This window comes from Drosophila persimilis, unplaced genomic scaffold (genome assembly GCF_003286085.1).
Source record: "Drosophila persimilis strain 14011-0111.01,24,50 unplaced genomic scaffold, DperRS2 tig00000477-arrow-pilon, whole genome shotgun sequence".
Taxonomy (NCBI): domain Eukaryota; kingdom Metazoa; phylum Arthropoda; class Insecta; order Diptera; family Drosophilidae; genus Drosophila; species Drosophila persimilis.
This window is the reverse complement of record NW_020825313.1, coordinates 302,667-319,415: the sequence shown is the minus strand read 5'-3', so window position 1 is coordinate 319,415 and position 16,749 is coordinate 302,667. Positions and strand designations below refer to the sequence as shown.

At 46.0% G+C, this 16,749-nt stretch overlaps 1 protein-coding gene and 1 long non-coding RNA gene across 2 annotated transcripts; both read left to right on the top strand.

Moving 5' to 3' along the window:
• Window positions 1-2,387: 2,387 nt before the first annotated feature.
• LOC113566070 lies at window positions 2,388-3,095 on the top strand. The gene is made up of 2 exons (XM_026990000.1): window positions 2,388-2,627; window positions 2,857-3,095. Exons 1-2 carry the CDS (start codon window positions 2,413-2,415, stop codon window positions 3,047-3,049), a joined length of 408 nt encoding a protein of 135 aa, XP_026845801.1. The 5' UTR covers window positions 2,388-2,412; the 3' UTR covers window positions 3,050-3,095.
• A 1,607-nt stretch (window positions 3,096-4,702) lies between these two features.
• LOC113566071 lies at window positions 4,703-5,112 on the top strand. Its single transcript, XR_003408924.1, has 3 exons — window positions 4,703-4,761; window positions 4,842-5,018; window positions 5,085-5,112. It is a non-coding gene; the product is annotated as an uncharacterized LOC113566071 (long non-coding RNA).
• Window positions 5,113-16,749: the final 11,637 nt, after the last annotated feature.

Below are 16,749 nucleotides of genomic sequence, written 5' to 3'. Positions count from 1 at the left end.
TCTGAACATCATACGCATTGTTATGTTTGATTCCAACAACTTGGTAGGGTCCCAAAAACTTTGCTTTTAATTTCAGGCCACTACCAAACTGTGTACGTTTGATGGCAACCAAGTCACCAATATTATATCGTCTTGCAGATTTCGTCGAAGATTATACGTCTTCTTATTTTCGTTCTGAAGCTTCACAATTTGAGCCTTTGCCTTTGCTCTTAGATCGCTGCGTTCATCGTTAAATATTGTTGCTGCTTCTTTGTTGATCAATTGTCGTATCTGGAGGTCTTCTTTTGTCCGCATCTTAACTCCAACTAGCATTTCAAAGGGTATCGTATCAATGCTTCTTGTAAATGTTGAATTAACAGCTTGTTGAACTTTGCTGACATGCCTGTAACATTTCGTGGGGTCGTCGATACTCAGTTTTGAGAGCACTGAAATTATGATTGCATTCAGTCTCTCAACTTGACCATTTACTCTCGGTAGTCCTGTAGTCGTCTTCACCAGCTTAATCCCTTCGTCGGCACAATACTAAACAAAGTCTTGCGAGGTAAAAGCGGAGCCCTTATCCGAGATTATAAACGATGGATACCCAAATGTAATACTTTGACTGCTAAGCTTCGCAATGACCTCATTTGCGGTAGTCGATTTTGTAGGATACAGCCAGCAATACTTCGTGAATGAGTCTATAACTGCAAAGATATGTTTGTAGTCCTTGTGCGTCGAATCCAGAGGTCCCAAAAAGTCAATATGATAAGTGTGTAATGGAACGTCTTCTTTCTATAGTGGGTGTAGTAGCCCTTCCTGCTTGCCTCTCTTTCGGTTCATCAAAATACATGGAATACAGCACTCAATATATTTCTTGATCTTCTCTTCGACATTTGGTATGTAGAATTCTCTGCAAATCAAATCCTTCGTCTTCTTTGCTGCAAAATGACCTCTATCATGTGTACGGCTAATAATTTGTTTCTGCAAGTCATTGGGTACCACCATAAGTTCTTCGTCCTGCACAACTCTATGTAGCATACCAGACTTAAGGAAATAATCGTCGTAAGTCTTCTGTTCGTCGTTCAGAATTTCTTTAATAGCCTTAATCTTTTCATCTTTCGACTGTGCCTCTTTTAAAGCGATGATTATGCTGTCTTCAGTTATCCTCATGATTGGGTAGCGGCTGAGAGCATCGACATGCTTCATTCTAGTTCCTGACCGATGTTCCACAGCATAATCGTACTCCTGTAGAAACAAAATCCATCGCGCCACCCTAGTGCATAAGTTTTGTTTCTCCAGCGTCTTTGTAAAAGCATTGCAGTCTGTTATCAGTTTAAAATGAATGCCTAAGAGATATACTCTAAACTTGGTTAACGCTTCTATTACTGCCAAAATCTCTAATTCGTAGCTGCTATATTTCCGCTGTGCATCAGTAGTCTTTTTGGACATATAATAGACCGGGTGTAGCTTTCCGTCGTCTGGCGATTTCTGTAATAGAACTGCACGAAAACCATCAATTGATGCATCTGTGTGTACTTCTGTAAGTCTGATTATATATATTCGCGCGCTCGCCCTACCTGTGACCAAACACAACGTACATTTTGGCCACCCTCTGCTGGAACGGTAACGGCTGGCCTAATCCATGGCTTACGCCACGCATCCTCCCTCTATTTTAATTTACTGCATCATGCTTCAATATATATCCAAGCTTTAATAATTATAAATTGACAATTTCATTTTTCTCATTAATAAATAGATCTACTCAAAATTATCACTAACCAAAAAGAAACACCAAAACGTTCGACACAAAGGCAAACACGGAAATAACTGCTGAAATTTCGTTCAACCAACCGGGATACCCTCACCCATACGTAATGGAATATATGTAGGTGAGTGGATCCAGCTTTACGGGAGTTAATTTAACTCGGGCCCCTACGGAGACTTAATCTACCAAGAGCTCTTGTTAAGGGTCCCCGGGACATAAACAATAAACAATATTTTTCCAAAAATCGCTCGACCAAATACGGTGGACTGACGGGACCCCCGTGTCACCCACTAAGGGTTAATCTTCTGGAACTGAACAGCTGCTCGCAGATTTAGGTTCGTGAAAGGTGTTGGTGTTTTTACATATTTTTTTTTTCAATGGCCAAGATGTTACGTTAAACGGTTTAAGCTAATACTAAATACTATATAAAGGACAACACACGGGACAACATATAATGTGGAACGGTGTTTGGAGTGCGGATTATGTTTTTTTTCTTTTAAGTTCAAACGACGTGGGCGATCGCTGGCCGTGGCCGGTCAGCCCTAAATTTATATAGGTCCGTGTATACGTGTGCGCGTGTGTGTGTGTAAATAGGGTTTCGGGGTTTTTACGTGGTGAATGAGACCAAACGTGTGGCACGCACTGGAAGGCGATGCAACGATCGTGCGATGTGGCTAGAATCGCCCTGGCAGCTAAATCGTCCTCTTTCACCCTCCCCCTTCACACGTCCCGCGCTTCTTGGCTCACACACGCGCAACTGGAACGAACTCACTCAGGTTCACGTTGGACAGTCTTCTTCTCTGCCGTCGACTTTCTCGAACTCCAGTGTTTCTCTTCAGGAAACCTTCTGGCCCGGTTCTGGTGGCTGTATTCCTTGCCGGCTGTGAGTAAAATTTCCTGCATTACAACCTATTTTCTCGCCCGCTTTTTTCTGTACTCCCTTCAAACTTTCTGTTTTAAGCACAACATTTCAAATTTCGACGTTACTCTTCCGTCCACGCTCCACGATTTCCATAATCCAATCCACGTTTTCTAATATTTTCACTCCTATTTATCCCTTTTTCCCTTACTAATACATATAACTAATCCTATTCTATTCCTTATATCCCCAGTAACGGCTCCAGCTCCCCCCGATGTCCCCATACACCATCGAGCCTCCCTAGACTTCCGCTAGATGGCGCGTCGCCCTCAGCCCTGGCCACCTATCGTTCAGGTGGGACTGGAACTCCACCACGAGTATGTCGTCAGTCCCAGGAGGGACAACATACGCGTGGGCATGCCCACCGGATTCCGGAACACTATTGAGCATACGCCGGCGTGCCCTGAATTCTTCTGCCGTGCCCAACGTAGGCCACACCCACACCTCACTACATTCTCAGGTCTTTGGCGTGGTACACTCCTATGGGACGGCCGTTAAGGTCCTCCAGAGTATACTCGTTCTCTCCTACTGGCTTCACTACCCATCGGATGAATTTGCGCGCGAACTTGGCATTAAAGCCTTTTCCGAAGTCGGCGGAATACCTCTTTTCCTGGCCTCGCGTAAAACACCCGAGCTCGCTGGTTGTACCTTACCCTAATACGCTCGTATGCCTGATGTAAACTAGCGCGAATCCTCTCTTGGATGAGTTGTCGCTTGTCCTGACCCTCCAGCAGCGATATGTCATGCTCGCCGATTGACCGCAGTCGCTTTGCCAGCTTGTAGCATGACCCATGCAAATACATTTGCTGCCCGAAGACTGCAAAGAATGGTGTTACGCCTGTCGCCTCGTGAACCGATTTCCTAATAGCCAGTTCTATCTCTGGCAGATGCACATCCCAGTCCCGGTGATCGTCTTCCAGATACGTCCGAATCGCGCTGAGTACTGTGCGATCCACGCGTTCGGCTGCGTTACTCTGCGGAGAATACATTGGCGTTCTCATATGAGTGACTCCGAATGCATCGGTCATCTTCTTAAAAGTTTTCGAGACGAACTGAGCCCCATTGTCCGAGTGAATCATCTCCGGCACTCCAAACTTGTAAAACACCTCGTGAACGAGGAATCTTACAACTTCCTTTGCTGTGGCCTTGGTCATGGTCTTTAGGAATGTGAGCTTAGAGAACTGGTCAACTACAATAAATATCCACGCATGACCGTTCTTTGACCGCGGATATTTGCCCAAAAAATCAATATAAAGTTTTTGGAACGGGCGCTCAGTGACCACTTCTTGCCCCATCCCGACCTGCATCCGATAATTCGGCGCTTTCGACTCCTTGCACACGGTGCACCGTCGGATATAATCCCGCACCTCTATCGCCATGTTCGGCCAGTAAAACTGCCTACGCCAAGGTTTTCGCGATTCCTCCGTGCGCTGTCTTCTCTTCCGAATGTGCTTTGTCTATCAACGCGGCCGTCAGCGAACTCGGAACCCACAATTTCCAGACGGCACCCTCCAGTTGATCATCCAATCGTTCAAAGCGCATGCGCTTGAATATCATGCCGTCAACAATCTGGAGATCAGGTAAGCGGTCTTGGTTCTCTGTTATTTCCTTCTTTAACTCCTGATATTCTCCAGATTCAAACTCCACCGTTTCAAAACCCAGGATACTACTCGGATCCACTTCCAGCTCTTCAATACTGCGCGACAATGTATCTGCCACTACATTGTCCGCTCCTTACCGGTGTTCTATGCCGAAATCGGAGGCCTGCAGTTGAAGGGACCAACGAGCTAAGCGACCATCCAGGTTCTTCATGGTCATAAGCCATTTGAGACTGGCGTGGTCAGTTATGACTGTAAACGGCATAAGCTCTACGTACGGACGGAACTTTAGGATCGCCATGAGGGCTGCCAGACACTCCTTCTCTGTCACCGAGTAGTTTTTTTGGTGGCAATTCAGTTTGGCAGAGAAAAACGCTATGGGCTTCTCGTTCTGCTCGTCATCCCGTTGGAAGAGTACGGCTCTTACCCCATAATGTGAGGCGTCGCACTGTATGTAGAAGTGCCGCTTGAAATCCGCGTGTACCAGGACTGGTGCCGAGGTGAGTGCAGCTTTTAGCTCCCCCATGGCTCGTTTTGCCTCCTCCGTCAATTTAAACTTTCCATTTCCCGACTTTTTCAGGGCGTCTGTGAGCGGACCGGCCATCTCAGCATAGTTTTTCATAAAGCGCCGGTACCAGCCCGCAGTTCCCAGGAAACTACGCAATTCTCGAACAGATCGCGGCTCGGCAATGCGCAAAATGGCCGACACACGATCCGGATCCATCTTCAGCGCTCCTCCTCCCACTATAAATCCCAGGTATTTAATGTTTTTATAGCAAAAATGAGATTTGCTCAGCCCTATCGTTAAATTTGCTTCTCGTAGACGCTCGGCAACCTGTCGCAGAATCTTCGCGTGCGTTTGGAAGTCCTCAGCTATAATCAGCAAGTCGTCCAGATACGCATAGACGTTTGAACGCATCTCCACCGGAATCACCTTATCGACCAGTCTACATAGGCGTTGTGCGGCGTTGCAGAGGCCAAAGGGCATCATACGGAACTGGTACAGAGGCCGTCCCGGCACCGTGAACGCCGTATATGGTCGACTCTGCTCGTCCAGCTCGATTTGCCAAAAAGCGAATTTTAAGTCGACGCTGGAGATATATATCGTCTGATCGAGACGCGACAAAATCCCCTCGATGCTAGGAAGTGGGTAAGCGTCCTTGATGGTTACTTTGTTGAGCTTTCGGGCATCGAGACAGAAACGAGGTTGCTCCACGGACTATCACTTTACTCGATGACTCCCAAAGCCAACATTTTATCCACTTCACCACACACCACTTCCTGCATCGCTGACGACAGCGGGTAATGTCGATCCTTCACAGGCTCGGCATTCTCCACCAACTGAATTTTGTGAGTCTCTCTCGACGTCCTCCCCAGGCCTACGGCTTTGAAAGTCAGAAACTCTGCCTTCACCTGATCCAAGGCTGCCTTTTGCTCTTCTGACAACTCCCATTCTTCCTGCACTATCTCCTTCTCCGGGCCTTCTACATAGTGAGCGGCTTGATCAGCCAGCACTTCTTCCACTAATCTGTGAGATGCCCCTACTGGACCTTCTCCCATCACCTCAGGAGCCAATGAGAATACCCGCCAAAAGTCTACCCCCAAGTAAATTTCCTGTTCCAAGAAAGGGCATACGAAAAACGTTAATCTTTTTACATCTCCCTTGTATTTCACCGGTAATTCTACTCGGCCAACGATTGCGCGATCTTCCCCATTCGCTACCTTCACTATAGAAGAATATCGACGAGCCTCCACGCCCAGCTTCTCCAGGAATTCCTGACCATTACACCCTAGCATGCTGTGTGTAGCGCCTGAATCCAACAGGCCTCGCACGGACTCGCCCATTATAGAGATTTCTGCGAAAACTCTCGGGTCTTTCTTGCAACAACGCTTTACTGAAGCAATCACCTGCCTCCTCATAGCTCGCCTTTGCTTAAACCGGGATCTCGCCTTTCTCACCCGCACCGACAGTGCTCGCATACCATCCACTCGTAGTTCAGAAAATATTCTATTTCGGGTTTCTAAATAATTTCTTAAGCGCTCTTCATATGATAAGTTCCTTAACCTAGCATGCAAATTACGTCTATCTAATTCATTTTTATTTTCTTCTACTTTCTCTGCGCAGGCCCCTTCTGTGAGCGTGATTCGCCTGCTTGGATCGCACCCCTCTTCACGTTTCCCGCGCAATTCGGACAGGTTGGACAATATAGATCGGGCTTTCCACACCGGTAGCAGAAAATTCGCTTCTCCGATGCCATACAGTCCCTAAAGCCATGATCGGTCTGCCCGCAGTTCCAGCAAATCAACTTCTGTGGAACACGGTGTGTCACTTGCGCTTCCTCAATGACCTCTGCCTCTTCATCGATAATCGACCGATCCTGCGCTTCCTCGCTGACGTTCGCATTCGCCCCGCGACTATAGTTTGTGGCTTTGGGTGCTCCTCGCCACGAAGATCGAGCCTTCCTCTTCAGATGTGCCTCTATTTCCACGCACTCATCCCGCAGTTGGTCTGAGGAATAAGCCGTAGACGAAACTCGGTATCTCATCTGTGAGTGCCTTTTTGACGATTTTTACCATCTCATTTTCAGGTGGTGGCCTCTCCAACCTCGACGCGAGCTTTCTCATGACATGGAAAAAGTCTTCCACACTCTCGTTTGACCGCTGCATTCTTTCTCGCAGTTCTCTCATGCGGTCGAACTCGGACGCCGTGCCTCGGAAACGTGTAATTAAGTCGCCCCTTAGTTCCTGCCAAACACCACCGCCATGATCACGTATGTACTGTCAGTACCATTCCCGCACGTTTCCTGTAACCAGGTGATGAAATCCTTTTAGAACTTCATCCCACGGGCAGCGACACTAGAAGACATTGTAGGAATTTAATGCGGAACACAATATCCTCGACTGTCATTTTGTTGCTGTCTCAGTCGAACGTCACGTCCCATTTTTCGACTCGGCCCCACCGTGGCCAAGGTCTATAACCCGGGGGACTTGGATGCGGATCTTCTCGAGGAATCCCACCAGCTCTCCTACTCTCGCCACGACCCTGACCCGAGTATCTGAGTGCTATCGGGTTTCGCCAATTTCGCGCTTGATGCCCACCCCATTGATGCTGCTCACTGGATGCGGTCGGTCCTACTCCTGAAGACGGTTCCGGACCAATACCACCTCGCCCCGAGCGAGCCAAAAATGGTTTTGGTGGCGGAATCGGCGCATCAGTCGTGCTAGACGGCTTCCTTTTCGGGATTGCTCCTCGATACTCCTGCTCGTTGTGAACCTCCTCCCGCTGCGGTTCCTTCTGCTGCTGCAGCTGTCTAACCGGCTGAAGTACCTCGTTGAGTTGGTGCATCATCTCGATAAATCCCTTACGCAACTCCTCCTGCAACACCCGACTAATCGAGTCAGTGTTCACTGACCGCTGCCAACGATACGTTGACTGCTGATGCCAGTTCGGAAGCAAGCGTGGGTGTAGGATCGGACATTGGCCATTCTGCTGACCTGGCCTGGACCGGTGTTCTCGGCAACCCACCCACAGCTCCAAGTTCCTCCCGATATTGATCAAACATCGCCCCTGACACTTCTCCTATCTGGTCCACTGTTTTGTTTACGCGTGATAGCGTATGATACTGTCGACTACCCCCTTCTTGTGGCATCTACACCGAGCAACACCAATATTACAAAACAAGGGAAAGTCCTAAACTAAGGTAATATATGTGGGGTTTTTATTTACTTTAGGTTTTGATAAATTTAGGATAAAAGTATTCTTTATTTTGCGTCGTTTAATTCTTCTTTTCTGCGGCCGTCGTCGTTTTTTACGTCTTTTCGGTACTGTCCTCGTTTTATTTCTCTGCTTCTCTCTTCTTTACTCGTCGTCTTCTTCGTGATGGCATAATCGTTGTTCGTCGTTCTTTTTAGTGATGGGATCATCGTTGCTCGTCGTCTAGGGATCTTATCTTCATTTGGTATTTTGTGTGGTACACCAACCCACATTCGGCCATTCTGATTAAGCATTCGACCCGAATGCGTCGTCGTTGTCGTTGCCAATGGACCATGGCTTCATGTACTCCGCGCACGATGAGGTATTCTTTAGGCCATCGCAGTTTCCGGCTTTCTGAACATCATACGCATTGTTATGTTTGATTCCAACAACTTGGTAGGGTCCCAAAAACTTTGCTTTTAATTTCAGGCCACTACCAAACTGTGTACGTTTGATGGCAACAAAGTCACCAATATACATATAATAGACCGGGTGTAGCTGTCCGTCGTCTGGCGATTTCTGTAAGAAATTGAATACGGGTCTTCAGAAAGTGGCATTTTTTTATGTTCAATTCTAGGCCAAAATCTTTGCATGTTTCGATAACTTCCTTTAGATTCTTCCTAGCTTCTTGTTCTGTCTGTGCTGGAATAATCACGTCATCAACGTAGGGTAAAGCAATACCTTTGCTGGACAGATGTCAAAATATCGCATTGACGTGCCGCTGAAAAACTCCTGGTGAATTTGAAAATCCAAACGGAACTCTCAAAAATTGATATTGGCCTCGCTTAATTACAAACGACGTGTACTTCCGACGAGATTCAGAAACCGGCACATGAAAAAACGCATTCTTAAGATCAATCGTGCTGAATATCTTGGCCTCTTGCAATCTGTCTAGTTGATCTTCAATAAGCGGCAAAGGAAAATGATCTTTGACAGTTACCTTATTGATCCTTCTGTAATCAACACAAACCCTTGCCGAACCGTCTCGCTTTTTAACAAGGACTATTGGACTTGTAAACTCCGATGTAGATTCTTCGATAATGTCATTTTTAAGCCACTCTTCAATCAGTTCATCGACGATACGCGTTTACGTAAACGCCATTCTGCGCGGACGCGAAAATATAGGAGACTCATCTTTTAATACGATACGCATCTCTACATTTGTTGTTTTTGATTTGTTTGGCACATAATTGTCTATTAGTTCACGTACTTCTTTTTTGGCAGATTCACTTGCTGCTTCATTAATGTCAATTACGTCATTGTCAATTTCCGCACAAATTTTCATTATATTTAGATCGTCACCGCTCGACATATTGCGCACTTGAAGTCCGTTTCTATTAAAAACGATTTCTGCCAGTAAACACAGTTCTTCTCCAATAAAAATCTAACAAGAATTCGCCATCATCAATTAGAAAAATGTGCTTAAAATGTCCAACTGTTTTTATCCTATTAGAGTCGCAATCGTCAAATCCGATAAGAACGATTGTACAGCTTTCCAATTTCGGCTTGCCAAACTCGCGATAAAAGTCTTCCCGCATAACGTTGAACTTGCTGCCCGTATCAAAAAGCACGATACACTTTTTATTTTCAAATGCGACTTCTTTGTGTGCCATATCGGGTTTTGGCTGCAATCTACGCGTATTTACTGACGTTGCACCAAACTTTTCAACTTTAAAATTTTTAGAAATATGCCCGAATTGATTGCATTTGAAACACTTTCGACCTCTATCTTTATTTTGACAGTTACTCGATTACCTTTACCACCGCAATTATAACATTTCATTTCTTTCTTATCATCTTTGTTCATGCTTTGACTTTTTTGTCGGTTTCTTTTATATTGATTTCATTGCGCTTCGACTTCTCTTTTTCCATTTGATTATCTTTTTCCATAATTGTTTTATAGCACTTTAATTTTTCTTTAAGCTGATTTATATTTGTTGCGCCGTACAAAATTGTCTTATTCACACCTTTTCCATCTATGCCGTCAATTAAATATTGGAAAAATGTGTCGTCTGCAATACTTCCTCGTGATGCAATGTCTTTCATTTTGTAGAAATATTCGAATACACACTCATTGTTGCCTCGTTTCGTTTGCGCGAGTTGCTCATAAATTTTTGCTTGCTGGTTACATTCGACTTAAATTCTGACAATAATGCCTGCTTGAGGGAATTCCATGAATTCAAACCTCTTTCACTCAATACAAACAATTTCGCGATTCCTTTTAGAGCTTTTTTGGCGAACAAAAACCTTTGGAAATCATTCCATTTCATTAGTGTCGCCTGTTCCTCGTATTCTGTTATCCACACTTCGACTGGAATAGTATTAGTGCCGTCGAAACTTCGAATGCTCTCTTCCTCATCGCGAAAACTGATCGCAAATCGTGGCGTCATATCTCTCTCCACTATTTGATTGTATGTTGTAGCGTGTCTTCTTTGTTCTCTGTCGTCCTTTTTCTCTGCCATGTTTTCTGTGCTGGCATGATCTGCCTTCTCAAACGAATGGTTGCTATCCTTTTCTTTTTCATCATCATCCTCTTCATCCTCAGTTTCGTTGTTGCTTGTTTTATCATGCGCTAGCAGGGTTATCGAACGCAAATTGTAAAACCTATGCAAGAAAAGGTCCTCACTAGTATAACTGATTCCCAAAACATTGCATATAGCCACGAGATCACTATGTGTTATATTATTTGCTGCGTATTCCTTCTTTGCATTGTACCTCTCATCATTTTCGTCGTAGAGGAAGCCAGAAAATTCGCGTAATCTTTTTCGGTTGATTCTGTCTCCCTCGGCCTCGAACACGAATTTATGCAGGGCCGCTATGCACTCTTTCTTGCTCGAGCGTAGATTTTCACATATTAAATCGTTTAAATACGGCATTGTGGGGGAAAAATTTATATTTTCGTTTTTTCTTCAATAGTAACCACTTTTAATTCATTCCCGGACGAGCGCCCAAAAATGTGGGGTTTTTATTTACTTTAGGTTTAATAATTAATTTGTATTTAATGTTTGATAAATTTAGGATAAAAGTATTCTTTATTTTGCGTCGTTTAATTCTTCTTTTCTGCGGCCGTCGTCGTTTTTTACGTCTTTTCGGTACTGTCCTCGTTTTATTTCTCTGCTTCTCTCTTCTTTACTCGTCGTCTTCTTCGTGATGGCATAATCGTTGTTCGTCGTTCTTTTAGTGATGGGATCATCGTTGCTCGTCGTCTAGGGATCTTATCTTCATTTGGTATTTTGTGTGGTACACCAACCCACATATATATATATAAATAAAGAAATAAATACCCAAAGAAATAACTAGCAAGAATAAATAACACCACGCTTCGGACCAATAAATACTACGATAAATAAATAAATAAATACCGATATAAATATTGCGCCAACTAGCGCCGTTAACGAGATATATGCAATTAAATATTTGAATAAATAAATAAATAATAACATACATGTATATTCGGTCGACACCTAAGACATTCAAACTGTTTGAAGTTTCAACAGTTCATTCAACACAACACAAAACCTAACAACAAAAGTTCCTAACAGTTCTTCTTCTTCTTACAAGATTCATTAAGAGGGGGACACGTGACTAGCCGGGACCAGTAAACACTCCACTTTCTGCGCTCCACTTGACAGTCGGCCTACGGATATCCTACAATTACGAACACCACCTTTGTGTGGCCTGTCATCTACTCTAGTCATCGCTCTAAGCGATGGCCGATAAACGAGAAGCCTCACGGTGCATGAGCTCACTTTGCTTGTGATTTGTTCCTGTCATCCATACCGATCTGCCATGACAACAGATGCATCGCGGGTTGTCTTTACGACTCCCGGGCCACCTACTCCTCACCACCTCTCGGCAGACAGACAACAGGTTCAAAAACACGAAAGCGGCTTTGTTTTAAACAAACAGGTAAGAAACTACAATGAACATTTACCTACATGACTTACTCTAACTTATTCCAATATCACATTCCATCACAGATTTATTCGATATCACAGTCCACCAGGCAATGTGTCCGTCGGAAACTCCCTGTCCATTTTTTTGTTGAACGGCAGTGACTTACGTTCACTTGCGACATCGAATAGCTACAAAATGTTCAACTGTAATTCGTAAGTCCCTATCGCATATTTTATATTTCCGTTAACTGCCTCCGTCTATCCATCCCTAGCCGGGGATCCATCCCATTCTGCCGGGACAGCTAAACTGCACTTCGCGAGCTGTCGTCTTCTCCACAAAATTTATTATTGTTTTTCATTCCCCCGTATCTGCCTTTACCAGCCCGAGTGACATTTGTTGAAATACCACCCGAACCTGCGTCAGTCCAGATGCATGCGAATTCAAAAATGATTGGGCGCCATTTGTTACACTTGGCTTGTTTCCCAGGCGGAAATTCCGGCTAGCTGTCGACCCCAGGGCTGGGTAGTTCTCCTTGCCCGCCAAATGTAGACAAAAAAAGGAGACATACTACTTCTCGGGACATCAAAACTAACAACAGCCTAAAGACAAAGAAAATCATAAACAGACGGCTATCAATTGGGTGAAGCTTGGGTGTTAACACTTCGCGCGCTCGCCCAACCTGTGACCAAACACAACGTACATTTTGGCCACCCTCTGCTGGAACGGTAACGGCTGGCCTAATCCATGGCTTACGCCACGCGTCCTCCCTCTATTTTAATTTACTGCATCATGCTTCAATATATATCCAAGCTTTAATAATTATAAATTGACAATTTCATCTTTCTCATTAATAAATAGATATGCTCAAAATTATCACTAACCAAAAAGAAACACCAAAACGTTCGACACAAAGGCAAACACGGAAATAACTGCTGAAATTTCGTTCAACCAACAGGGATACCCTCACCCATACGTAATGGAATATGTGTAGATGAGTGTATCCAGTTTTACGGGAGTTAATTTAACTCGGGCCCCTACGGAGACTTAACCTACCAAGAGCTCTTTTTAAGGGTCCCCGGGATCTAAACAATAAACAATATTTTTCCACAAATCGCTCGACCAAATACGGTGGACTGACGGGACCCCCGCGTCATACACTAAGGGTTAATCTTCTGGAACTGAACAGCTGATCGCAGATTTAGGTTCGTGAAAGGTGTTGGTGTTTTTACATATTTTTTTTTTCAATGGCCAAGATGTTACGTTAAACGGTTGAAGCTAATACTAAATACTAAATAAAGGACAACACACGGAACAAAATAACATTTAATGCGCCAAGCAGGCGGGCTTTTTCAATTAAGGGGCCCCAAACGTAGGCCATCGCCCACACCCTTAGATTGAGAGTCTCTGGCTCCATCGACTGAGATGCCCGGGCTACTGCTTCAGATCTTTCGCGTGAAACACCCCAATACGTGAGCCTTGCAACGTCTCCAGCTCGTACAGACTGTTGCCCATACTCCGGATCACTCGGCACTTGACGTATTTTGGGCTGAACTTTGCGTTGATGCTGTTTTTAAATTTGCTCAACACGAAATTCCGCTTATATATCTCCTGACCCGGTGAGTACCTAATTTCTCGAGCTTTTCGATTATACCTGTTCTTCGCTCTGTTGTAGGCTTCATGAGAGTTTCCTCGGACCTCATCTCGGACTATTTCCATCTTGTCACTCCTCGCCAAGGGTGACATTTGTGCATCATTTAGGGCGCCCAGTCTGCGTGCCAATTTATAATCTCGGCCGCTAGTAAACATATGCTGCCCAAACAACACAAAGTATGGCGACGTCCCGATGCCCGTCTGTATAGCGCTCCTAGCCACACATAGGATCTCCATCAGCTTCTCGTCCCAGCGCGTGTGATCCTCACTAGCGTATGTCCTTATCGCTGCCAGTACTGTCTGGTTCACTCGTTCGGCCGCGTTCGCCTGTGGTGCATAGTTCCCCGACTTCAGGTGCGTTATGCTTCTCCTATCCAGGAATTGCGAGAATTCAGCTGACACAAATTGCTTTCCATTATCGGTGTGTACTATTTCAGGCACGCCAAACTGCGCGAAGACCTCGGCGTGCAAGAATCGGATCACGGCCGAAGACGTCGCCTTAGGCAAAGCCTTCAACCAGACATATCTGGACATGTGATCGAGGACTATTAGTAGTTTGCCACTTCGAGTCCTCGGATATGGACCCAGGAAATCCAGGTACAGTTTTTGAATCGGCCTCTCGGTTCTGGTTTCGGCCCCCATGAGTGGACGGTGAACCTGTGTTGAATGTTTTGTTTCTTTGCAGGTGTCACAATCAGCCACATATGCCTTCACCTGCACGGTCATCCGGGGCCAATAATAGAACTGTCGCAGCCGTCCCAGTGTCCTCGCGATTCCTCCATGCGTTGCCACATCGCTGTCGTGAGCCTGTTGGATCAGTGTGCTCGTCAGGGCTTCCGGGATCCATAGCTTCCACGAAAACTCCTCTAATTCCGGCCGGCCAAATTGTGTGCGCTTAAACAGCAGTCCTTCCTCCACCTTCAGGTCTGGGAACTCATCCTCATCGCTCTGGACCGACTCGATTTTTCTTCGGTATTCTTCATCCTCGAAGGCTGTGGTGTCGAACTCCAGGAAGTCGATAGCGTCAACGTCAAAGGGACGTGAAAGCATATCGGCGACGATATTTTCCTTTCCTTTGCGGTGCTCGATTTCAAAGTCATAAGCCTGGAGAGCCAACGACCACCTGGCTAGCCTCCCATCCAGTGCTTTGAATCGCATGAGCCACTGCAAACTCGCGTGATCTGTTATCACCGTGAATGGCATCAGTTCTACGTATGCACGGAACTTCTCGATGGCTCTTACCGCCGCCAGACACTCCTTCTCCGGTACGCTATAATTGAGCTGTGCCCCTCTTAGCTTCGCCGAAGGGATGCGATCGGGTGCTCTGCTCCTTCATCATCCCTCTGGAAGAGAACTGCTCCAATCCCCACGTGACTCGCATCACACTGGTAAAGAAGTGCTTCTTAAAGTCTGGGTGATGTAGCACGGGGGCGCTGGTAAGTGCTTTTTTGAGCTCCTCGAACGATTTTCCTGCCTCCTCCGTCAGCTTAAATTGCCCTTTTCCTTTCAGACAGTCTGTCAGAGGAGCCGAGAGTGCCGAGAAATTTCGAATAAACCGCCGATACCAGCCAGCTGTCCCCAAAAATCTCCGGAGAACGTGAGACAATCACGTTCCTTGGCATTGGTATTTGTGTGATCACCTGTACTTTCTCCGGATCTGTCCTAAGTGCGCCGTCGCCTACGATGTACCCTAAATACTTTAAATATTTATAGCCGAATTTCGATTTTTTTCTTCCAATTGTCAGGTTTGCCTCCTTGAGACACTTGGCCACTTCCTCTAACAGGTGTATATGCTCCTCAAACGTCCGGGAAATAACTAGTAGATCGTCTAAGTATACAAAGACATGGCCTCGGAGTCGTTGTGGAATTACTCGATCCATCAACCGACACAGCCGTTGGGCTGTATTGCACAACCCGAAGGGCATCGATTTAAATTGATAGAGTGGTCTGCCCGGCACCGTGAATGCTGTGTACGTCCGACTTTCAGGCTCCAGCTCTATCTGCCAAAATGCGTGCTTTAAATCGATGCTGCTGATGTACACCGTATCCTCTACGCGGCTCAGAATTGACTCGATGCTCTGCAGCGGGTAAGCATCCTTCACGGTTAATTTGTTTAGTTTCCGCGCATTCAGGCACAATCGGTTTTTTCCCGGCTTCCGTACCAGCGTCACGCGGTTGCTCCACTGGCTCTCGCTGGTTTCGATGACTCCGAGGCGCAACATTTCGTCCACCTCGGCAAACAACAGCTCTTGCACCGCGGGAGATACCGGGTAAAATCACTCCCTCGATTAATTGAATTTCGTGCCTTTCGAGCGTCGTTCTTCCCAAACCATGCGTGTCGAATGGCCTGAAGTTGCTCTTCACCTGGTCCAGACGTGTCTGCTGCGTGTGCGTCAACTCGTGCGGTTCCGTTGGTCTACTCCTAGTCAGCACCTCAGCATCAATTTCGGCTAATTCCTTGTGTCGTTCTAGACCTACTATATGCGGAGCCAGACCAAACTTCCGCCAGAAATCGACCCCTAGGTACAGCGGTTCCTTCAGCGAGGGACACAGGAAAAACTCCATAGTCTGCTTCTGGCCTCCATACGTCATTACCGTCGACATATGTCCCAGTATTTTATGAGGAGTGCCGCCTGCTGTTTGTACTGAGAATTTCTTTATGTCTTGAAGTTTCAGCTCCAATTCTCCTATCAGTTCCAGGCCACCTTTACCCAGGAGGCTCACCGATGCCCCTGTATCCAGTAGTCCCATCAACGTCCTCGGGCCCAACTTTACTCGTGCGAATGGCCTGTCATCCTGACGAATTGCCGAGTGGACTGCTGCACACACCTGGAGCCGCCTCCTCTTGCGCCCCTGAAACCTGTCCCGAGCCCGCTGTGCTCTGACTGCTCTCGTTCGGATTCTCTCGGCGACTTCGTCCCCCATTATCCGATTCCTAGCCTGCTCGTACTGACGCTGCCTTTCCTTTATCGGCTTGCGCTCGGACCATCTAGCTTCGGGTAATACAGCTTGGTTAACCTTATATATGGTAGTCGAAATATTCTTATTGTTACTTCTTTCCTTAGGGGTATCTAATTTAACGTTGGAGGACCTATATATTGGCTTCTTCGCGGCGACGTGGAACTCGACTCCTCCAATTGCGTCGTGCTCCTTTTCGCGTTTCCCGGTCGACATTTAGGGCATTTAG

Bases quoted from the DNA above. Each gene is read 5' to 3' on its own strand.
- LOC113566070 (XM_026990000.1), top strand. From the start codon at position 2,413: ATGTGGCTAGAATCGCCCTGGCAGCTAAATCGTCCTCTTTCACCCTCC. The intron at 2,628-2,856 runs GTGAGTAAAATT...TTATATCCCCAG, and splicing joins GGCTGTATTCCTTGCCGGCT to TAACGGCTCCAGCTCCCCCC.